The 24,838-nt window shown below is 31.4% G+C and overlaps 2 protein-coding genes across 2 annotated transcripts; one reads left to right on the forward strand and one right to left on the reverse strand.

Moving 5' to 3' along the window:
* Positions 1-13,573: 13,573 nt before the first annotated feature.
* LOC105803198 (ethylene-responsive transcription factor ERF098) lies at positions 13,574-14,372 on the forward strand. Its single transcript, XM_012635236.2, has one exon. The coding sequence runs from the start codon at positions 13,856-13,858 to the stop codon at positions 14,237-14,239; it is 384 nt and encodes a 127-aa protein (XP_012490690.1). The 5' UTR covers positions 13,574-13,855; the 3' UTR covers positions 14,240-14,372.
* A 149-nt stretch (positions 14,373-14,521) lies between these two features.
* On the reverse strand, positions 14,522-17,241 carry LOC105803197 (dehydrodolichyl diphosphate synthase CPT3). Its single transcript, XM_012635235.2, has 2 exons — positions 17,094-17,241; positions 14,522-16,088 (listed from the first exon to the last, which is right to left on the reverse strand). Exon 2 carries the CDS (start codon positions 16,051-16,053, stop codon positions 15,184-15,186), a length of 870 nt encoding a protein of 289 aa, XP_012490689.1. The 5' UTR covers positions 16,054-16,088; positions 17,094-17,241; the 3' UTR covers positions 14,522-15,183.
* Between the last annotated feature and the right edge of the window lie 7,597 nt (positions 17,242-24,838).

The raw sequence follows: 24,838 nt of genomic DNA on the forward strand, positions 1-24,838 counted from the left end.
TTTCACTTCAATAATATACGACCACCCATACATTTATATCTATAATTTTTTTTAAAAGTTGTTTATTACTACAAGTATAGTATAAATATATATGTCCAAGCAATTATAAAATAGAATTCAATCAATACAAAACACAATAAATAAAAAATAGGACAAAATCCATCTATACTAAGAACACACCTAAGAGACTTACATGGCACAAATGCTTCGAATTTGAGTGCTTAAGGACCTAGGACCTTAACCTAAACTGATAACATGGTTAACAAAGAGAGGGAGAGTAGAGAGTACAGCTCCATCTCTAATTTCTATCAACACACATAATTAACACCAACAATGTGCGCATGACCATCACCATGTACTAATACACCAACAAGATTGAAGTCAGCTTACTAACCTAACAATTAATGTACACAGTTGAAATAGTAGAATCATGAATGAGTTGGGAAGGAAATTGAGGTGAGTTAAAAGCGACAGGAGGCGTGCTTTGGCGTCGCTGCTTAGTTTAGTGAAAGAAATGGTGCAGATTCAGCCCCCATCCATCCATCGTCCCCGTCTTGATAAGCCGTTGAAGGACTTTGGTATTAAATTGGTTGAATTTAGCAAGTCCTACCAAAATAGGAAACATGGGTGGTCGGTGTACTTTGATTGCGACCTTCCCTCTCTTAGTCCCTTACTTTCTTGTTTAGTATAAAATTACAATTTACGCTTTTGCTATATGGGTGGATAGTTTCCTTAATTTAAACTTCACCAATTTTTAGCATAAAAATGTGTTAGTCTTGGCTTCAATATATTTACAGTCTGGTTAATATTATATATTGGATTCAAACTTGAACAACTTTTCCCTCCTTTCCTAATCATTCAAATTTACTTCATATAAAATGCCCATTTTTATATGGACTTCACTTAGAGTGTGTAAAATTACACACATCATCACATATTTTTATTTAATAAAATTTATTATTTAGTGATCATTTCAAAAATTAATGGTGAAAATTTGTCTGTAAACTTAAATAAACATATGAAAATCTACTTTTTTAGGAAAGTTGTATGACGTCACGTGGGTCAGGTGAAGAACCATACCTGGAAGACTGGACTTGGTCATTTCTAATTTGACTATATGATCATTTGAATTCAGAAAGAAAATAAAAAATGGTCAGGATTCATCGTACTTGGTCACTTCCAAGATTACACGTTATAATCTGTTGTATTTTAATCCATCAACATTTCTTTATCAAGCCCTCAATCCTGACTGCCCTCCTAATGACTTTACACTCATTTCACCGTCCGGCGCAGCCGTCACCGTCTCCGGCGACCACTATCGTTCTTATCGGATCTTAATGGTATCACTTTCGTTTCTAATAAATTATTTATGATGTTGACTAAAACTTTGGAAGCTTCTGATTACAGCTATTAAACCATTACTTTAAATGAAATAATCTTTTTATCCACAATCAAGAAAACATTTGTACAAATTTGAACACACATATTTCTTATCTATCTTACTACAGAGAGTAAGAAAAAAGGGGGAAGCTTTCCTAATTAGGGGATATCCATGGTGACTTCATTGCACTGCTGGCAATCCATTTAGAACTTTGTCCTGCTTTTTTACAAAATTATTATAAAAAATAAAAAATAACCAAAATGTTATCTTTTTTTTTATTTACCAAAATATTATAAATTTTTTTATTTACTAAAATATACCAAAAAAAACAAAAACCTGCAAAAAAAAAAAAAACTTGTGGTGGTAAAGGTGCCAAAGTGATTGGCCTGACCAAAGGTGCCAAAGAGATTGGCGGCACAGGACTAAAATGTAACTCTCTGCAGTTTTAAGGACTTGACATGCAAATTTACCATTTTGAATTTTGAAAGTGAATTGGTGCGCCTATGGCGACACCAAAGTGATTGGCGGCACCAAAGGTGCCAAAGAGGTTGGCCTAACTAAAGGTGCCAAAGAGATTGGTGGCACAGGACTAAAATGTAACTCTCTGCAGTTTCAAGGACCTGACATGCAAATTTACAATTTTAAATTTTGAAAGTGAATTGGTGCGCCTGTGGGTGTGTCAGCGCCAAAATTGAAACTTGACTAATTGCCTTCTAAGCCATCCTTATTTATTATTTTCTTTTTATTCCCCTTCAACTTACTTTTTTATTTAATAAACAAGCCCTCAACCTATTTTTGTAGTTAAATAAGATCTTAATCTATGATTTTTACTCATAAAAGCCCTTTATTTTATTATTAAAGTAAATATATTTTACCTAAAGTAAAGCTATTTAAAAAAGTATAAGCTAATTCGCATTTTATGTATTATTTTGGTAATTTGATGAGAATAGTTTATTAAAAAGTAATTGTCAAAACCATTTTTTTCTTCTTTGAAAAATGGGGATCGATTTTGAAAATGAAAATGGGAGTCGCCACCGATCTTTTATTGTAGTGTGATCGGATCACCTTGAAAATAATTTTAGGTCTGCGAATTCTTGAGAAAACAGGTTCGGGAGTCGATTACACACGAGGAAGGGTTATCACCCTCGTGACGCCCAAAATTGGTACCGAATTGATTGTTTAATGTCTTAATGTCGAAATTTTGAAAAGATTTTAAAATACGATCCTTCCCCTTTTTTATTAATATTAGTTTTATAAAAGATGCTTGGATAAATCGAGGCGAGTGCTAAAGACCTTCTCGTCTCAGAGTAATAAAACGTCACACCCAATACATTAGGGCACGACATTTTAATCCTCGAGAATAAGTTTGTCTTTTGATTTTCAAAACTCGTGTGGCGAATTTTAAAAGGGACATTCAATTGCTTTAAGTCAGATGAAAAATCGAAGCCCAATACGTTAGGGCACAATTTCTCAAAATTCCGAGCATTGAGTGTTGCCCTTATTATTTTTTCAATCTTCATTTCGAGAAAACGACATTTCACATCCAATACATTAGGACATGACGTATCGAATTCCCGAGAATGAGTTTTAATTTATGTTTTAATTAAAAAAGGGTATTCGGTTTTTTAGATCCCGAGTAAGATTGGAATCCAGTAAGTTAGGACACAATCTTTTCGAGGATCCCAAATTCCGAGTGTCGCGTTATTTTGGAAGTTTTTGAATGAAATGACTTTGACATTTGTAATCTCTTGAATGAATGATAAAAAACGATTGTACGACGCGAAATGATAATTCGTAAATTAATACATATGCTAATACATAACCTAGATTCAAAATACGAATAAACAATATTGCATACATAAGAACCACAATTTTATATCCTATATTGTGCAAACATTCAAAGGCTAGTAAATATAGAATCAATCGAAACACCAAACAAATCAACACACATGAAATTGTACAAATTTAAAATAACTTAAGAAATATGAAAGAAGGAAATTATAATAAAGTAAATTTCAAATAAATAGTATATACATATGTGTAAATTTCAAATTAATAATAAAATAATAATAAAAAATACTTCATAAGATAAGAGTATCCTATTAAATTTAAAAAATAAGTATTATATCAAAATACATAAAGTCATATACATATATTAATTTAGATAAGTACCATAAATAAATAAATAAATAAATGACATGCGCATGTACTAATAATAGAAATAAAATAAATTAATTAATAAAAACGAATATGTAACAGCCTGATTTTAGGTCTAGTCGGAATAGTGGTTTCGAGACCACAAATTCGACGAGAAAAAATGTAATGGCCTGAATTTTCAAAGGTGTCGAAACGGTGATTCAAGATCACTAAATTCGATAAATGAGTAGAAAATATTATTAATTTAGTGAATATAAGTTAAATGTGAAGTTAGGAAAAATTTTGAAATAGTGAATAGTGCACTAGGAATAAATATTAAAATAATTAGAATAAAAAAACGAGGTATTGAGACCTCGAAGATTTTAGACCGAGCCATAAATATTTTTATAAATATTTATGGAGTGTTAAAAAGTTAGTATTAAAGTTTCGTCAAGAAATTTTAAAGTTCCGATAATTAATTGAACAAAAAGGACTAAATCGTAACAAATACAAAATTATAGGAAATGATTAAATAGCTTAAATGATAAAAGGAAGAGGGCTTAAAAGGAAAATGGACCCAAGTTTTATTTGGGCTGGACGGTAAAGGCATGAAATCAGCAAGAAAGTAAGGAGTAAGGGCAAAATTGGAATATTGCAAAATTTGCTTAATAAAGTTAGGACCAAAGTGGAATTATCTAGATTTCTCTTCATTTTTCTGCACTCTCATCAGCTAAAACACCATAGAAGGGTTTCCTTAAGCTGGTTCTTCATATTTTTACTGCAGGTAAGTTCAATTCTTGATTATTTCTTGAAATTTTTGTGTTTTTGTGACTTTTACAACTAGGCCCACTTGTTGTATTCATTAGTTTTTGATTCTATGAAAGAATTTGAAAGTTGATATGAATACATTCTGGAAGTATATGATGATTTAGCATGGAATTAGAGATTTAAATTGTTCATATGCTGGTTTTATTGAAGGAATTGAATAGAAAGTGAATGTTTGAGACCTAATAGTAAAAGAGTTTGAATTTAGGATTATATGTGGAAATTCTGAATTTCAATACTTGTGAAATAACTTATAATGTCTAGGTAAAGTATTAATTGAGAAAATTAGATTAGTTGAGGGGTTAATTGAGAAAGGACTGAATTGCATAAACTGTAAAATTTGGGGCAAAATGGAAATCAACATTTTACACTAAAGCAGTCTTGGACAGCAGCAGTAGTATAGCTTTGAAAAATCACCAAAAATAGTGGGAATTTAATTAGAGGGTGAATAAAATATGAAATTAAATCTTATTGAGTCTAGTTTCTCATAGAAGAAACGATATAATCAATGGAATTGTAAATCATGAGATATAATAAGTTTTGTGAGACAATGTTAGAATGATTTCGGGTTCCCCTGTTCTGACTTTGGAAAATCATTAAAAATTGAATAAAAATAATTATGAGTTATAATTTATATTTTTAGAATCCTTGATGAGTCTATTTTCAAAGAAAGTAAACGGAAACATCATCCAAATTCTGTACAATTAGATAATTCATTTTTAGTGAAGAGTGGTCGGAACTGTTAGACAGCAAAACAGGAGAAACTTTAAAGAATAAATTATATTAATTGGCTGAGCCAAAAATTCTGAAAATTTTATGATAAGAAGATATGTGAGTCTAGTTTCATGGAAAATTTATGGATCTTAATTTGGAGCTCTGTAGCTCTGGATAAAAATAATTTAGTGACTCGAATAAACAGCTTTAAATATACATGTGAGTGAATAGTGAAATTATAGTTAATGTTGTTTAAGTGTGTTATATACATTAAGGATGTGGAATGGAGAGGAGGAGGAGGAAAATTTGGAAAATATATGAATGATTTGTGTATAATTGGTCATATGCTTGATTATAATTGATAAATGATGAAATAGAAATGATGCTTATATTTGTGCATTATCAGTCATGGTTTAAGCTCATGTGTGAAAATAAAATTTCATAGTATGTGTGTACGATATATTCGGTATATGATTTGGCATGAAATAATGTCATGAATGGTTTGAATTGAATTATTGAATTGAACTGGAATATTGAAATTGGTGAGTGATATGGATTTTATTGGAATTGAAATTGAGAAAGTGGAAATTGATATGTGAGACTAATACTGAACTGAATTATGGAATACTGAATACTGTTATGTGTATTGCATTGAAATGTGAAAATCCTGAAGTAATGAATTACTGCAATTCTGTGAAACTTATTGAAATAAGGAATTATAATTGATACTGAACTAAGATGGAAATTGTACTGAAAAGTGAATTAAATGCCCTATTAACTAGTCGGGCTAGTCGGATATAGTTGGCATGCCATAGGATATGGAAGAGTACGGGGTATTTGCCGGCTTACTGATTAGACACTTATGTGCCGACTCATCACATCGTTATCATTATCGATTCGCACTTTGCGTGTCGAATCATTATTATTATATCGACTCGGCACTTTGTGTGTCGAATCGTTATCGCCATCTTTATTACAGGTTCAAGACTTTGTGTGTTGAATATTTATTACAATCTTGATCGACATCATTCTTGGTGTGTTTGGTTGGAATCCGTGTATCCGCCGAGTCCGAGTCAAGTTAATGGGGGCAAATGAAATAAAGTTACTAATAAAACTAAATCTGAATGATATGACATATGTGAAAGGGTAAGAATTATGGTTCAAGAAACATATAAGGATAAATTTTATGAAATAGATTTTGATAATATGAAATAATGTAAAAATGAGAAGTGAAAATGAGATAATTTGAAATAGTGAAATAATACTTGAATTTAATTGAATACAAGTTATTGAGATATATTTGTTGATTTAATGTATGAATTGAGTATTTAAAGATTACAATTGTAAATTGAATATAAAAGAACGAATTGACAATGGAAACCGATGATGGATGAATTATTAAAATGTATGGGAAATTGAAATGAATGTGGAATAGTCATTGAAAGACTAATGTTGTAAGGTTTTAGATATGAAATAGGATATATTATTGAATTGAGATGTATAAATGAAATATATGAAATAATGATTTTATGAAATGATTATTGATGAAATGCATGAAATATATTAGGTATGTTTTAGTATTAGTTTTGTATTCAATTATATTAGTAATTAGCCAAGGATTAATTTGGCACCAAATGTAACATTCCTATATCAGGTTCCTTAAGTCGACCATGGTATAGGGGTGTTACAGAATAAAAAGGGGTAAATTACAAAAAGGTCTAAATTACACGAAATTAATAGAATTAAAACAAAGTGGGGGGTCTAAATTGCAACGCGTGGATTATATGGGGGCCAGGTGGGAAATATTCCCTCCCTCCCAAAACGCAACGTTTTATGCGGACCTAATTAAAACAAAATATTAAAATGCGGGCAAAATTTAAAGGAAATAAAAGATCTATTTAAACACGCTATATTAACCGAGGGACCATTTGCGCAAATATCCCTTCCCATGCCAGAACACGCGGACCTATCGGTGTCTGGGTCGGGTCATCGGGTTTGGTCCAATACGGCACCGTTTTGGTGCCATCGAAGCAAGGCCCAAACGGTGCCGTTTCGCTAATATAATTGCCATATATATATATAAAAACCTAAGTCATTAGTCCCCATTTAGCAGTTCCTAAATCGGGTTGGCAAAACCCTAGCCACTCTTCCCTTAAAAATCTTGCCGTCTGAATGTCGATTAATCTCCGCCCAGACTCCGACGGCGACGGAGGGAGCGAAGATCCAAAGGCGCCGTTAAAAGGTAATTTCACTCCTTTTTTTATATCTATTCTTATATATCTCTGATAAAAAAGGAAGAAAGGAGATATGAATCGAAAAGGAACCGAAAGGCAGAAAGAAAAAAGAAAGGAAAACTTTAAAAAGGAAATCACCTCCAAAAAAAACTCAGCCTTTTTACTTTTCTGATTTTTCTATTGATATCCTCTGTGTGTGTAACCCTTTTACAATGCGTATTTGGCTTTTATATAGCTAGAAAATAAAAAGAAAACGAAAAATTACAACAAAATATCTTTTGCTCTTTTTTATTTGTTGTTGTTTTCTGTTTGTTTTGGCTTGTTTGCTTGTGTGTGTGCTGCTGGAGGAGGTACGTGTGGACTGGCGCGAGGAGCAAAGACGCTGGTCTCGACTCTGCTATGCGCGAGGGCAAAAAAAACTGTTGCTGCTGAGGCACGAGAGTATTTCAGAAACCTTAGGGGTTTCTGGGATTCGGGTCGTTTAGTTTGGGCTTAATTGGGTTTGGGCTGTAGCTGGGTTTAGACTTGTTGGGCTATTCGAGTCTTAATATTTGGGCCTGAATTTTGGGTTTAATAATCTGGGTTTAAATTTCTGTAAATGGACATTTAATTATTTTTTGGTTTTTATTTCTTTGTGATTTTGAGCCCGGGCAAAGTGGGCCTATTACAGTAATAGCTCTATTTTACTTTAATAAGTTTATTAAAAAGTAATTTTATGTATTATTTTTACTTTAATAAGTAAAAATTTATAGAAAATAGAGAAGTCTCATATCAATTAGTCCAAAATTTTTTTTTAAAAGTATTTTTGTAAAAAGGTGATTCAACCACAAATAAATTTTATTTATTTTTAGAAAAATAATTTTCTATTTAAATTATGTTCGACTTAGCGCTTAACGGTACTCATAGTAGTTTTTTTCGCTCACATTATATTTAAAACTATAATTTAACTAATAATTATAATTTATACATGATAATATTTTCTAAAGCTTTTATAATTATCCTTATTATCAATTTAATTTACGATACGGTATAAAATTTTAATTATAAAAACTTTACAAAATCTTATTATGTATAATTTATAATTATTAGTTGAATTTATAGTTTCAGATATAATGTGAACAAAAGAAAATTATTATGAATATCATTAACTATTATGTCGTGCATACTTGAAAAAATTATTTTTGAAAATAAATAAAATCTATTTCGGTTGAATCGATTTTTACAAAAATACTTTTGGACTAATTGGTATAAGACTTCTCTATTTTGGTGTTGAAAGAGAATAATAAATAATAAATAATGAATGTTTATGAAGCAATTATTCCTATTTAAGGTTTGATGTCGCCACACTCTCAGGCGATACCTTAAAGCTTTTTTTTCAACAATCAATCTAAATGAAAAATTTACTTATCAGGAGTTTGAATATTTTAATTTATCATATTTCAGTTTGGTGTCGCGTGTTTAATATTATTTTTAAGAAATATTTTTAGGATAAAAATATTTCTAAACAAGTTACTTTTAAAAAAATACTTCTCCCAAATAAAAATTAGCTAAAAAGTATTTTTTTTAAAAAGCTAAAAATTTTACTTCTCCTTAAAACATTTTTTCCTAAAACATTTTTGAAACATTACTAAACTAAGCCTAAAAGCAATAGTTTATTAAAGTAAAATAGAGTTATTACTTAATTAGAATTTTAAGTATCTTAATTATCACTTAATTATAAATTTTGGTAATTTGATGAGAATAGTTTATTAAAGTAAAATAGAGTTATTATTTAATAAACTATTCTCATCAAATTACCAAAATAATACATAAAATGCTAATTAGTTTATACTTTTTAAATAGCTTTACTTTAGGTAAAATATATTTACTTTAATAATAAAATAAAAGGCTTTTATGAGTAAAAATCATAGATTAAGAGCTTATTTAACTACAAAAATAGGTTGAGGGCTTGTTTATTAAATAAAAAAGTGAGTTGAAGGGGAATAAAAAGAAAATAATAAATAAGGAGGGCTTAGAAGGCAATTAGCCAAGTTTCAGTTTTGGCGCTGACACACCTACAGGCGCATCAATTCACTTTCAAAATTTAAAATGGTAAATTTGCATGTCAAGTCCTTGAAACTGCAGAGAGTTACATTTTAGTCCTGTGCCGCCAATCTCTTTGGCTCCTTTGGTCAGGCCAATCTCTTTGGCACCTTTGGTGCCGCCACAGGCTTTTTTTTTTGCAGGTTTTTGTTTTTTTTGGTATATTTTGGTAAATAAAAAAAATTTATAATATTTTGGTAAATAAAGAAAAAGGGATAACATTTTAATTATTTTTTTATTTTTTTGTAATAATTTTGTAAAAAATCCACTTTGTCCACTCATTCTGGAATATCTATGCTCACTTCATTGCACTGCTGTCAATCAAATTAAAATCCACAAATATTATAACTTATTTTAATTACAAAAAGATATTTCCGTAATTTTTCTAATCGAGTTGGTGTCCAGTTGACTCGTGACACCAACACAATCATTGGCTTAAGTAATAGTAAATACATAACTAATTGAGATAATAAATTATGCGTATTAAAATAAAAATGTATACAACATATTAAAATGAAGCTTTGGTTGAATATTAAAATAAAAATTAAAATAACCTCGAATCATATAACTTATTTTTATGTCATTATAAATATATAATTTTGATAAAATATAGGTTTTTAAATGGACTCACTAGATAGATAGGAGTAGGGATAAATATTGGGGAGAAAACTAAAGGTAATATATATAGTAGTGGAAAGAAGAGAGGGGAAGATAGCATAATATAAGAAATCTGATGATAACTTGTTAGTGAATTAATAATAGGAAAGTAATTAGTAAGATGGGCATGGGACCGGTCGGCCGCCCATGCCAAAATGCTAATTTTCAACTCATGGATGCAAAGATGCATGAACGTGTGTTAAATGGTGGGAGTTTATGCTCAAACATTTTATTAAATGCTATAGATTCTGACAGTTATATTATTTAATAATTAATGTTTATGAAAATCCTAAATTGTTGTCATGGCCACATTCAATGTTTCATGCTCCAGTGACTCAACCGCTTAAGGTGGGAATTTAATTAGTGAAACTAGTAACGCATCAACGAAATTGGAGCCCTAAACCAAAAACAGATTTCTAGTTTGTGGGTGGCATACTCAAAACAAGTGTACGGTCTTCCCACGTGATATAGCTAAGCAAGTGCATGAATCCATTCATCATCCTCATCCTTTAATTTTACCCAAGTAAAAAACAAAACATAAAGGAGTGTGTTGTTGGTCATGCATGTTGCCAATATAATAACCCTTTGCAATGTTGCCGTTTACGGTTTTTGGTTGGGGATCGAGATGAACAGATAATTGCATTAACAAAAGTGGAAAATGAACAGTTAGGCTTCATCACATTCATATATTAAAATGGATTATTTCCCACTTATAAAAGTAACACTGATTAGGCGTTTATACCAAATTCCATGAATCATCTTAGTTTTTAAAATCAAAATCAGCCTAGTTATTGTCTTCTTCTACGTTTACATGGTGGTCCCCCTTTTCTCTTTTTTCATCTGTTGAGCCCACTACTAACTATATTACATATTTACATGAAAAAAAATAATTAATTGAACAATCCATGGTAGTGAACTTTTAAGATTCAAAATTTATCCACTGTGAATTTTATTTAACTTTGTCCATTGATGTGTTTGATTAAATAAGGATGATTGTGTAATTTTTTACTTTATTAAAACAATAGTGGAGTGGGTTGCATTCACAGCGAAAATCATCTGGTGTTTGGAAGTCTTGAACTTGCTTGTCAATGGTCCAAACCAAATTGTTATTTGAAAAAGAAGAAAATGAGGATTAATGTATGGTTAGCGTTGAATTTCAAACGATAACTTAGTGGCTTGTGGTGGGGACAACAGAATCTAGATCGATCCCAGGGCTATGTCACCTATGAACAACATTTGGTTTAAATGCATTGCACATGTAATAGAGACAGAGGATTAGATTACAAAAAGTGAGCATTACCAAGACGTCTACAATTTTGTCTTCTACTTAGGTTAGGGCACTGCAACAATGTCATGATCAGTTGCAGCTTCTACGAAGTTGTTGGAGAGACAAACCTCGTACAATGGCGGGTTAAGAAGAAGGAAACCCTGTCCCTGTTTGAAATCAATGTTGTATTTTTTTTTTATCACCAAGTAATTGAATTGATTTATTAATATTTCAATGTGAAAAGAAGATGGTGGGACCAGTTCCAGAAAGAGTCTTCTCCATAGATTTAGAATGAATGCAGTTTCCTATTAAATTAATTTTGAGGAAGCGTGCACCATAATTACAAAACAAGAAGAGACCAAATTAAAAATGTTGTCCAGCATACAAGGAATCGTTTGACTAAATTAATTAAAGTTTAGACTGATTCACCCATGTTACGTCGGTTAAGGTTGGGCTTTGAATTTCAGCATTCTCTTTGAATCATATCTCCAAACTAAACCAATTCCTTGCTTCTCTATTTGATGCTGACAAACAAGCCTCTTCAACACCTTTAAGTTGTAGCAGCTGAAACTAAATTCAAACCAGCAAAATAAACTTATTTCATAAAAAATATCATTTTGCTCCCCCATTTAAAATTTTTCATCTCTATTAATCTTTGAATTTACGCCTTTTATCTAATTAAACCAAAATGAAAGAAAAATTATTATACATTAACTTTGTTGTTGTGACATTGTGACAATTCACGTGTATCCTATATTGGTAATTAATTATTTTTTAATTCAAAAAATGTAAAAAAGTATTTACAAAATATTGTAAAATTTTAAAAAAATTAATTAATTATTGATATTGTATCCATGTGGTAGTCCACATTTATAAAGGTTAAAATGATATTTTATAAAGTTAGGAGGTGGAAGAAATTTTGTTGAGTTAGGAGGTGAAATTTTGTTGAGGTGAAATTCATCCAAACTGATGGTCCAATTATTGAACTCTATTTGGATAAATCCATCATGGAAACACTAATTTTGTTGGGCCCAGAGGGCTTTGGCAATGACTATAGATGTCAGATGATGCCTCCCTTAGTCCCTTATAAATCTATACTGTTTTTCAAACTTTTATTAAATTACATCACTTCCTTCAGGCCCACTCATTTAAAATTATGAATATTTATACTTTTAATATAATTAATAAAAAATTATATACATTAAACTTTAAATTCATACCACCAACAGACACCAACTCATTTAGGTAAATTACTAAACTACCATTTATATTTGGAATGAGTTATATTCTTACAAAAGTATTTGTCTTCTTGCATTTTAAAAAAGGGAAAATATTTAGTACACTGCTAGTTGAATTTTTAGACTCCACGAGTAGGGTTAGAAGGTTGACAAGTGTCTTATAGAAGTATAATAAAATATTAAAAAATATATTTTTTTAAAAAGACACGTCAATTTTTCAAAACTATTTATAATTTTTTTAAAAAAAAAATACATGCCAATATATCAAATACTCACCCTTTAAATAAAAACAAGTAAAAAAAATTGCAAACAATGAGATTTGAACCCATACAATCAACATACATAATACCTCAACTTTACCACTCCAATCAAAGCAATATAATAACATTTTGACATTTTGATAACATGTTTTTTTTATACAATACCACTCATAATCCCTCCCAACTCTTTTTCTTAAATAGAAAAATAAATGCATTTTAGCGTTTCCTACATTGGCAGCAAGATCGATGCCAACTAAGCTAAAACATTTTATTATGATGATAGTAAAATGAGCAAGAAAGTAATTAGAGTGCATCTAATATTCATAATCACATGTATTTACTTTTGTAAAATTATTTTCACTCACAATTTAAACTCATATGTTTTGTTTTAATTTCATACCTATTGCATGTATAATGTTATTATGGTTGGTTTCAAATAATATGTTTCATTATTCGTTGAATACTATTTTTAAAAGTACACATGTCAATTGCGTTTTAACTCGATTGGTATGAACATTGTTGTTAATGCAGGAAAATATGAGTTGGAGAGGGGCTATGGATAGTTTTAAATATTGTCTCAAAAATAACAGATGAGATTGTTAAAAAATAAAAAAAAGCATTGTCTTCCGAAATTATTAGTTTTTTTTCTACCCAACAAAGATGATGCTATGCTACTATGGTTTTCTAATTTGTAACAATAGAACAGTAGAAGAGCATTAAGGAAAGGCAGCTATATATTAATTGCAAACCAACGGCAAAATGAATCCACTGAACGTAGAGCCGCCATCTCAGACTTGTCAGCACTAGCATCATGATTCATGAAGCTCCCTCCTCTCACTAAACTTTCTGCAACAAAAAGAAAACCATTACTACTGTCTACTAGCTTTTTCATATATCCACTCCAACGAAGTTTCCTAGCAATAACCATTTCCAACCGTCAGCTATGACTATGCTTTTCTTTCTAATAATTTATAAATGCTATTGCTATTCATTCTTTTTTCCCAACTCAAGTTACGAGTCTTCATTTTTGTGAAACTACTTAATTTGGAAAAAATCAACCAATGGAAGCACCTCAAGGAGGGAAGAAGTCGGGGAACATTAATGCAGAGGTTCGGTACAGGGGAATCCGGAGGAGGCCATGGGGAAAGTTTGCGGCGGAGATTCGTGACCCAACGAGGAATGGAGCACGGTTGTGGCTAGGAACATACGAGACGGCTGAAGAGGCTGCGAGAGCCTATGACAGGGCTGCCTTCGCTTTGCGGGGTCACTCGGCTATTCTCAACTTCCCAAACGAGCACCAATATCAGAACTCAACGTTTCCTCCATCCTCTTCTTCAGCTTCATCGTCTGCTACAGCACGAAGAACTGAAGTTATAGAATTTGAGTGCCTTGATAACAAGTTGCTGGAGGATCTTCTTGAAACGCAAGAAAAGCAACGGTCATAGTGAAAAAGTTGTTTTAACAACTTTGTATTATTCATTTACCCATATTTCATTTGATTTTGCATTCTTTTTAAATCTTTGTTAGAAATTGCTATTGTATTTGGAATTTATTAATGAATTTTGTATTATTCTCAAAGGAAGGAGAGAGCAACAGCCCATGGCGGCTGTCAAAGTAAAAACCAAAAAGCACATGCTTAGGATCAGAACAGTAATGTGGAAGATTAGACTAAAGGTCAGCCAAATGAAGTAAATGTCAATCCGTAGTCTCAATATGGAGCCATGAAATAACAAATAAAAATATTTATTTTTGCAGAACAAGTTCTCCAGAAATAACAATACTCAACAGTTCTCAGTGTCAAAGACTGTTCAATAGTCAAACATCACAACCTCCAAACATCATAAAACATGTATGAAATTAACAACATATGATTTGGGTTTAGAATGAACATTCCATTTCTTCCAATACTTGGAAGGCTGTTTCAAACCCTGGAGCCCAAATAAAGAAATTTAAACCAAACAAACAAGTCCACTAACAAATCAAATCCTACTTCCCAAAGTTAGGGTTTAGAATGAAATTACCATTTCTTCCAATACTTGGAAGGCTGTTCTCCATCACACAATCACAAGTTACAAAGCCAAACATACCCCCAACTGTCATAAAGTTGTTCTCTCTATCATCTATCCCACTATCACCATCTTCTGACCACATTGACTATAACTGTGAGTATATAATATAACCCAGAAGCACTTTGCTTGCTAACATACACCCTACCATGTAATGTGTTCCTCCAAATCTAAACTTCGATTCATTTATGGTACTATACTCAGATATGTAACAGCAGCGAGGACACCAAAAACAAGTCCAAGCTTATATTGGTATCTGTTACCATTACTAAAGACGATAGAGAACATCCCACAAACAAAGCATATCAATATCGGGGAAGCTTTTATGACTGCTTCCTTTGCTTGTCCAAGTAAAAATGAATTTGCTGAAAATTCAATATGGCCCACAGAAATTGACGAAAACCAATCTCCGGCCAAAGAACCGAAGGCGAGTATAAATAGCAGTTTGCACTCTGCCATAAAAGAAAATTGCTCAAACGTGTCTCACCAGAAGTACGTATTATGATATCAGGGTCAGGTGCAGCTGCCATATACATATGCTTCTCGATATCAGTAAGTTTTATAAGGTGATCCATTTCATCCTGTTCATACCCTCCAAGGCTGATTAAGCCATAACCTGCTCCACTTGAATTCAATAGAGTAATTTCATCCCATTTTTCTTCACAAGATTCTTGAACAGCATGCATGATCTCATTAGTGGAAGTGTAGGCAACACAAATGGACAAGACTGCCTTGGAGTTCTTAGCAGTGGCAAGCATAGCTCTCTCCGCTGCCAACCTAACTGGTTCACTCAAGAGTTTCAGGTTCCCTGAAAATATAACTCTAACACCATAGCGGTTGACAATGCTCTGTTCCTTGAGTATCTCTTCAATCTTTTCTAGCATCAAGTCCATCAACGATTGAACTTCTTCAGGACTTCGCTTGAAATTTTCAATGCTGAAGGCATAGACTGTTACGTATCTCACACCAAATTCGTAGCAGTACTTGAGCATGGACATGAGAGCTGAAAATCCAATTTTATGGCCTGCTCCTTCCATCAACTTGCACTTCTTTGTGAATCTCCGATTCCCATCCATAATAAATGCAATATGATTAGGTATGGGACCAACAGAAAGAATGCAAAATATGCATTTCTGCAATAAACTAACTAAGTTGCCATATATCTGGATCACTCTCTCTCTAATTCTCTCCATATCAAAACCTAGTAAGGATTTGAAATCTGTAAGAACTGTCAAAATGGAGAAGAGAAAGAATTGAAATTTGGTTAATATATGTAGGGAAAATATTTCACAATCTATCAATCAAATATGATGTGACTATTAAGTAGCAATTAAACATGGCTAAAGATTTAGACAAGAAAAATGTCACAATGTTTTGATAAATGAGGATAGTTGGTAAGTTTCATGCTCATGTTTGAACTCCTTGCATCAGACCTATAGGCTGTTTGTTCAGGTCCTAAAGGACTGTTCCCCAGTTCATCATGACTAAAGAACCAGAAAAGCAGAAGCGTTAAGAAATCAAATAATAGCCAATACTGCTTCTGGAAGAGAACTGATGGAAATGTGTATCTTTAAACAGCAAAGCATAGCACATCTAGACTAGAGGTTCCTGACTTTAAGACACCACAATACCTAGTAAACTCACTTAACTGTTAATATGTTACTTTGCCTCGGGCAAAACCCAAATGACCATTGAAACTAAATAACAAGCACGAGAAGGTACAGGGTTGTATTGATCCCAATACTGGTAGATCAAAAAGCTTGGATTTTTTTGACTAGATTGCCAAGGACATAGTGCATAAGAGAAAAAAACGGATTGCAGAGACGCTCAAAACACACAAAAGGTAAGCAAGGAACTAGTGCATATTCTTTACGTTGAACAAGAAAGATTAAGTTTCGAACTTGTAAAAGAATAACTTAACAAGAGCAAGTAACCAATGCCTAATTAAAGCATCAAAACCCAGACTTTTCTTTATTATTGGTAACTAAGCAACCACTACCGCATAGATTCAATTTAAGCACTAGTCAATTCTAAACACCCAAAACCCAAACTTGGTATCCAGCATTGGTGATAAAAAGAAGGTATTTTTCTTTTACAATCGAATCAAATAAAAAAAGAAGTAATAATCGGGTTGGTTAAAATCAAGAACAAAAAGAATCAAAACATTAGATTCAGATTCCAGAAATTCCTTTGGTTTGTAAGGCAACCAAAGCAGTAGAGTTGGACTGGTTACCTTCGGATGTTGGATCGATTTCGAGAAACCCAAATTTGCCTCTTCCTCTGTTCTTTGACTTTGCTCCAAGATTTTGGATGGATTATAACTATTTTTAATGTTGTATTAGTTGAAACACTGATAATGGCTGACACTTGAACGGTTGAACAAACTATTTAGACCAAAAAACAGGGCTTGGATCCGATTAGGCTCCCAGCGCCCATGTTGGGCAAAGTAGGCCTGACCCAATCCATTACTTGCTTGATATGGAAGTTAACAAAAGAGAGATTGATAGATTATTCACTACTAATAAATTTGTAAAAATATTTATATAAATATTAAATATACGAATTTATAATATTTTGAGTTTGAATCATATCATGTGTATATATTTTTTATATTTTATATAAAAACATAAAAGGATAAGAATATTTTCAAAACTTTATTTAACCCCTTTGTTAATATAGGAGTTTTAATAAATTTTCAATTAAATTAAGATTCGGTTGAGAGTAGCATTAACTCAATCAAAACTTTAAATGTCTATTACTAAAAGAGGTTTAATTTATTTATTTTAATAATTTTCATTACCAAATTCATATAAAATTATTTTATATCAACTTTTTCTAGCTTTACAATTATATGTGAATATCGCTTATAAAAATAGATTTTACATTGAATCTTATATAAGTTTAAATTCTAATTTATTAATTATAAACAATTTGTTCCAAAAAAATATGACTTAGATATAATTTATTTATCATATTTTAGTTGCAAATAATTCAGTTTCTATTCCAAACACTATTATTTCAATTGAATTTTAGTTTTAGTTCTTTCAACAATTTTACTTTATTTTTGTTTCTACTTCAACCGAATCAATTCAAGGGTTTCACAAATCAAAGCTTCAACAAATATTTTCGGATTTAGATTTCTCTTCTCCCTTCTCTTATTTTTACATTTTATTTGAATGGGCAATATTCGAGTAGAGAAAGTTGCATCTAGTATGGCCAAGAACTAAAAACCCTTGGAAGGTTGACAAGCGAAAGTGAGACTGATTGACTGAGGGTTCAGGGTTTACCATAATTTAGTTGGAATAGGTTAAGTGAGATTAAACCCTAATATTGACGACACCAGGAAGTAACTTAGGTAGAGGAGGCCGAAAGAATAATCTACTTAGCACCAACTTAATCTAATCCGATTTAAGCTATCAGGCGAAAGATAAGTAGGTTGAATCCATCAATTAATCTGGCTATAGGCCGAAAGGTATTAACTAGGTTAATCCTTAGCTAATTTGTTAAAAACCTCAATCTAAAGTTAATCATGAACACAAATGCAATTTAATCTTCTGTCTACTTAATTTATGTAACACCTCTTATCCGGTCTGGTCACCGAATCCAAGTTACGAGATGCTACCGTAAAATACAGGAACATTTACATGCAAAGTTTAATAAGAAATTCTGTTTTAAAATCATTAAAACTATTCTAAACACATTTAAAAGCAATCATCAATAGATTCAAGCATGTTTAAGATTCAAATGGAAAATTTTAAAACACAACGTGCCAAGGTTATCCGCCAAAAATAAGTTTCGCCAAATGACTACCCGCCAAATGATTAACTGCTAAAGATGATACACAAATCCGTCCGCCAAATTTCTCACATATACTCCACAAGCCATAACCGCTCACTCCCTAACGTGTCCACCATGTTGGTTTGCCTCTAGAAAATACGCCATATCAACTGGATTTCATATAGTCCGCATATTAAGTCACGCTTGGACCATCCACCATGAATGCTCACACAATTACTATCTACGGCTTTGAACATACTTTTAATATCCATTTAACAACCCATATTTATAAAGTCCACCATGAAACCAAAAATAACTTCACACATTCAAGGCATGCATTCATTTCCATTCAAGCAATTAGTTATCAATGCCATACACATGAACAAACATCATCAATATATATAAATACCTATAATTTATATCATCAACTATTCATATTCAATTCCTCAAAATAGACTTGTATACAATTTAAAATTATATACATGCCACTTGACCGAGTGTAGGATTAAAAGTAAAATCTATCGAAACATGAGTTGGATAGTGTGAGTTGTGGATTGATCCATCTGTCAGGTTCCGCAAAATATAACTACAAGAATAGGGAAATTAAACAGAGTAAACATTAAATACGCTTAGTAAGTTCATAGGTTTAAAACATTAAAACTCACCTCACAAAACATTAATATAAATAACTTAACCAAAACACGTATTCCCCTGTCAACAAATTTCACATGTACAAGGTGAGTGCATCACATTGAATCATGTAGCATTTTCCATGCATTTTGTACCATTAAAACACAAGTCATTCCATCAAGCATTCTTACCTTTTTCCAAGATATATATATATATATGTATATATATCACCATAAAATCAATGACACCCTTACTTTAAGTAGTCAACCAGACAAATTTTTGTGAATAGAAATGGATATACGGGTAACCAATTGAAACACACCAGTTTGCTCATAAGAGCTATTTCGTTCGATAACACGCCAGTTTGTTGATAACAGCTATTCCATCCGATAACACGACAGTATACACGAAGAGATAAAATTGGAAATGCGCAACAAATGTTGGACTCCAATAACATCAATGAACTTCTTTCATCTTCTTCACATCCCTTTTACAACCCATACATCTCGCAATAACCTATTGACATGCTAATTGTATCCTTTGCTCATTTGGGCTCTATATACATATTTGAATATTCCTTTTTTACCATTTAATACCTTTCTCGCGTTATGTGCCAATTTGCTAACATTTTCTATATTCATTCAAACTCAAAAATTTCATAATTAAACACAACATCACCATATGAACTTACTTGGTATAGCAACAAAAGTATAATATCAAAGATTAATTCATGATCTTTCCTTTTCCTTTGTTATCTACTAGTTGATTTGGTTCTTGATCTATACATTAATACATTCAATTCATGAATGACAACTCTTCAAAACTTAACAATTTTGAAATCAGACATATAGGTTAGCTAAATCGAGATACAACAATCTCAAAAATGTAAAATTCATGAAGAATTGAGTTTGAAAGCACTTATATGCAAAGCCGATTGTTCAAAACTACCTAGAGCTTTTTTTTCTTTCTTCTTTAATAGAGATGGTTTCACTGGAAGAAGATGAGAATGAGACTCTTTGTTTCCATCCACTAAATATTTCTATTTATATACCTCAACACTAACCAATATTTTCTAGGAAAATGTGGTTAATTGCCGCATAAAACCTATAACAATTCTTATTAAATCCATTTAACTAGCTAACCAATAATGTGTAACTTTTACCATTCTTACAGTTTAGTCCTTGCATCTACATTATTAACTTGTCAACCAAATTACCAATTCAAGAATTGATATAACACTATAACGGACTTGTAAATATTAATGAATAATATTTATTGACTCACTCATCAAAATCGTGGTCCTAATACCACTATTTCTAACACTACTGAAAACCGAGCTATTACAATTTGATTGAAATTTGGATAGTTTACTTTAGAATTTATTTTCATGTTGTTTATAAATCATATCTCCATTATTTTCTTTGTCGTAATATAATTAGTACATAAGTAGTATTTATACCTAATAATGTGTAACTTTTATCATTCTTACAGCTTTAGTCCTTATATCTACATTACTAGTCAACCAAATTACCAAATCAAGAATTGATATAACACTATAATGACTTGTAAATATTAATGAATAATATTTATTGGCTCACTCATCAAAATCGTGGTCCTAATACCACTTTGCTTCCTACACTATTGAAAATTGAGTCATTACAATTTGATTGAAATTTGGATGGTTTACTTTAGAATTTATTTTCATGTTGTTTATAAATCATCTCTATATTTTCTTTGTCGTACTACATTTAGTACGTAATTAGTATTTATACCTAGTAATGTGTAACTCTTACCATTATTACGCTTTAGTCCTTACATCTACATTACTAACTTTTCAACCAAATTACCAATTCAAGAATTAATATAACATTATAACAAACTTGTAAATATTAATAAATAATATTTATTGACTCACTCATCAAAACCGTGGTCCTAATACCACTATTTCTACACTATTAAAAACTCGAAATTTACAATTTGATTGAAATTTAGATAGTTTACTTTAGAATTTATTTTCATGTTGTTTATAAATCATCTCTCCATTATTTGTTTTGTCGTAATATAATTAGCATGTAAGTAGTATTTATACCTACTAATGTGTTAATTTTCAATTTAGTTTAAACAAGCCTCCCTTGGGTACGATTATCGAAATACTTCTTAGTGTTTCGTTGTAACACCTTAACTATATTACAATTTGACTTGTATACTTGCAGATACTACACTTAATACTTTATATTTAATTGCATATTTACAAGCTCTAGCGTACGCATAGTGGGGTGCGGTCACATGTCATACAGAGTGGACCGACGTGATCTTTAAAAGATATATGAAGAAGAGTGATAACACTCTAGAATAACGTATTTTTTATGTACTAATTATGTATTTATTCTGAGTATGATTCTGCTAATTTGAGCTATTTATGATCTTTTATCTCATAGGGACTAAATTTGAGGTAAAAGTAAAATTAAGGGCCAAAAGCATAAATTTAGAGATAAAATGGGCCAATGTGCGACACAAGGAAAAGTTGGTGCCAAAAGTGCAAACATGGAGGAAACAAGGGTTGAAATGCAAAAAGAAGAGATTTTATTCTATCAGACTCTATTTTAATTATATTAGGATAATTAATATTAAGATAATTATTAAGGATTATTTAATTTTAGGATTTAATTTTATTTATCTTTATTTATCTTCAATTAAATGTATTTATCTTTTGGGAGTTTAAGTAGGATTAGTCTATCTCCCCTAGCACTATAAATAGGGGTGAAGTGACTCAAAAGGCATCCATCTTTTTTTTCTGTAAACACTCTCTCCCCAAAATTCTAGGCTTTTTCTCTTCTCATATTTTCATTCAATAAAATCTCCATTTTTATTTTATTTATTTTCTTTTCCACCACAATCATGAGCCACTAAACCCATCTAGCCGAAGGTTATCAATATTCCCCAAAAAGGGTTCTTGAGGCTTAGAGTCCATACTTAGCCTCCTCGCCGAGTATTCATCATTTCTCCGCACTACGAGGCTGACGCTTCCGTCCATGTCCCTTAAGAAGTAAGTTTTTCAACGTATGCAAAGGCGACCGCTTTGTATGTTTTGGGAAGGTTGCACAGTCGGTTCGTTAGCTTACTACATCAGAGCTTAGTGAGCCCAAGAGACAAAATGGCGTGGGATTCTCCATTGAAAAGCGTTGATCTAGCATAAGACGATCCCACAGAAGTGATTGTTGGCTAGAGTCAGGTTCCACTAAATCGTAAGTCTAAATCCTTGGAGCTGGTGGTCGTAGGCGTCCTCTTCCACTATAACTGGCTTATTTAGTTTGGGAAGGATTATATAAAAGTCGAGGATTGAACCCAAGGCGGAATGAGACAACTGGAGGCTGGAACCTCCCATAAGAATTTCCTTTCTCTCAATTCTATTTTTAATTTCTCGAATCTTCGATTCAATATTCTTAATTCTGTTTTTATTTTATTTTTTGTTTTCAGATCCAAACCTTTAATTCTGTTACTTTCTTATTTTTTCCAGGAACGCAGGTTTTCTTGGGCAAGATTCTGCCTGGGATTTCACGGAACAAGACATTGTGCAAATTCAGTCCCTGAGGATTTGGCCCTACTTCCCTTTTACTATTCTTTTTCATTATTTATTAGGGATAGGATATTTTTGGTGCTTTCAATGACCGCATCAAAGAGTTTCTGATAACATTGTTAGTCAATCACATACCCAACTTGATGAATGCTTCGTCCAATCCCTTTAGGTCAACTCTAAGAGTACTCTCAACTGGCATCCACTACTTTACCACATGCACTTGTGGAATAGGAAAATCAGTATGTAATGCCCTATACCTGACTCGATCACAGGGTTTGAGCTCTACGATGTCACATTCGTTGCCAAAGCAGCTACAAATAATTTCCATTTAATTTAACATTTTCGTTCGTGCTGTTAAGATCATTACACACTTATAACATTTCACAATCTTATCTGAGCTTTAAATAGGCTTATGAAAGCTCTTTTAATAACCCAAAGTTGAATAAAAATTAAATTGTAAAGTTTTTAAAACTTTCTAGGTGACGTCACGACTTCAAGGATTTTAGGTCATGAGGCGACATCACTCACTGTCCAATTCTTGTCATGACATGAAGGATCTGACGTTGCGACATGAATTCTGTTTTCAAATATATCAAACTCAAATATTAAAGCACTAGATACTTTTTTTTATTAGTTCATTAATTCACTTGTGTACATGCCATACTCTATATCATAAAATTTATTTTATAACCTTTTTTTCCAAGCTTTGATGATATGGTGAGTTGTGTCGAGGTTGCTACTTTGTACAAAAACTTCACTTCGATCTTTCATCTACACTTTGAAAAATAACGTGTTAAGCTTGTGAAAGCTTAGTAAGTACCAATGAATTTAAATATTTTCATTTCTTTAATTTAATTAATAGTAACAATATTACTAATATACTTACATGAACATATCATTTAAATCAAGAGAATATTCAATATATTTACCAAATTTACTAATACTTTAATTTACTATATTATCACTTTACGCTTTAACATAAATTGTTATCGGAATTCACTTATCATATATCTTTCTTTGACACTTATTCCATTAATCACATATCTCTCGTTCTCAAGATTCTTTAATCACTTACCAATCATGTTTCTCATGAGTTGATAACCCATAGTAGACTCAATTGAACAAGTAAGATATGTGGAAATAACATTGTAATGCATCGAAGTGCAAAATCATTGAAATGCTCTGAAGAGTCGCTATCATTTGCACATATTATAATTTCCTAATGGCATGCCATCTATATCGAACATGTTCAATGCTAGTCTACATAGGCACTCGAATATCATTGAATTTACAATAATTAATCACAGATACTTTATTCCATAATTTTCACAATTTCATTACACTTTCACTTTTTTTTATTCGAGTTTACTATTTAAGATTACCTGAACATATAATTTTGACATTAAAATTTTCAAGAGTATTTTCTTTACACTTCCACTTCATGAATAACCGCAGTTTTATTCATACTAATATTTATTTTATGATTTTTACAATTTAACTACTCTTTTGCACTTATTCAATTTAGTACTCATATCCACTATCTAAAGAATAATTGTAATTTCAATTACAATATTCATTAGATTTCAATCACTATATTTTTAATTTATGACATACTATATTTAATTTTCACTAGCATTAATTTCACTTGTTTACAAGATTTAACTCACTTTTGATTCATGTACAATTTAATCCATTTTACATCATTAAAACATTTATACATACAAAAATCAATTATCAAAATTATTAACCCTATTTATTTTATCCATTATCAAGAGTTCTATTTCATAATAAATCTTCAAAACCATGTATATAAATTTCAAGATCTCTAACACTTATTAAAATCATTAACACTATCAAAGTATATAATCATTGTCACTAGAAAATTAGTATCATATACGACTTTACATTATTGTCACACCCCAAATCTAGCGGATCCGAGAAAAAGGCGTGTAGTTGTGAAGTTATTTGTTTGGCATAGTGTAGTCTACCAGCTA

Source organism: Gossypium raimondii, chromosome 11 (assembly GCF_025698545.1).
Source record: "Gossypium raimondii isolate GPD5lz chromosome 11, ASM2569854v1, whole genome shotgun sequence".
NCBI lineage: Eukaryota > Viridiplantae > Streptophyta > Magnoliopsida > Malvales > Malvaceae > Gossypium > Gossypium raimondii.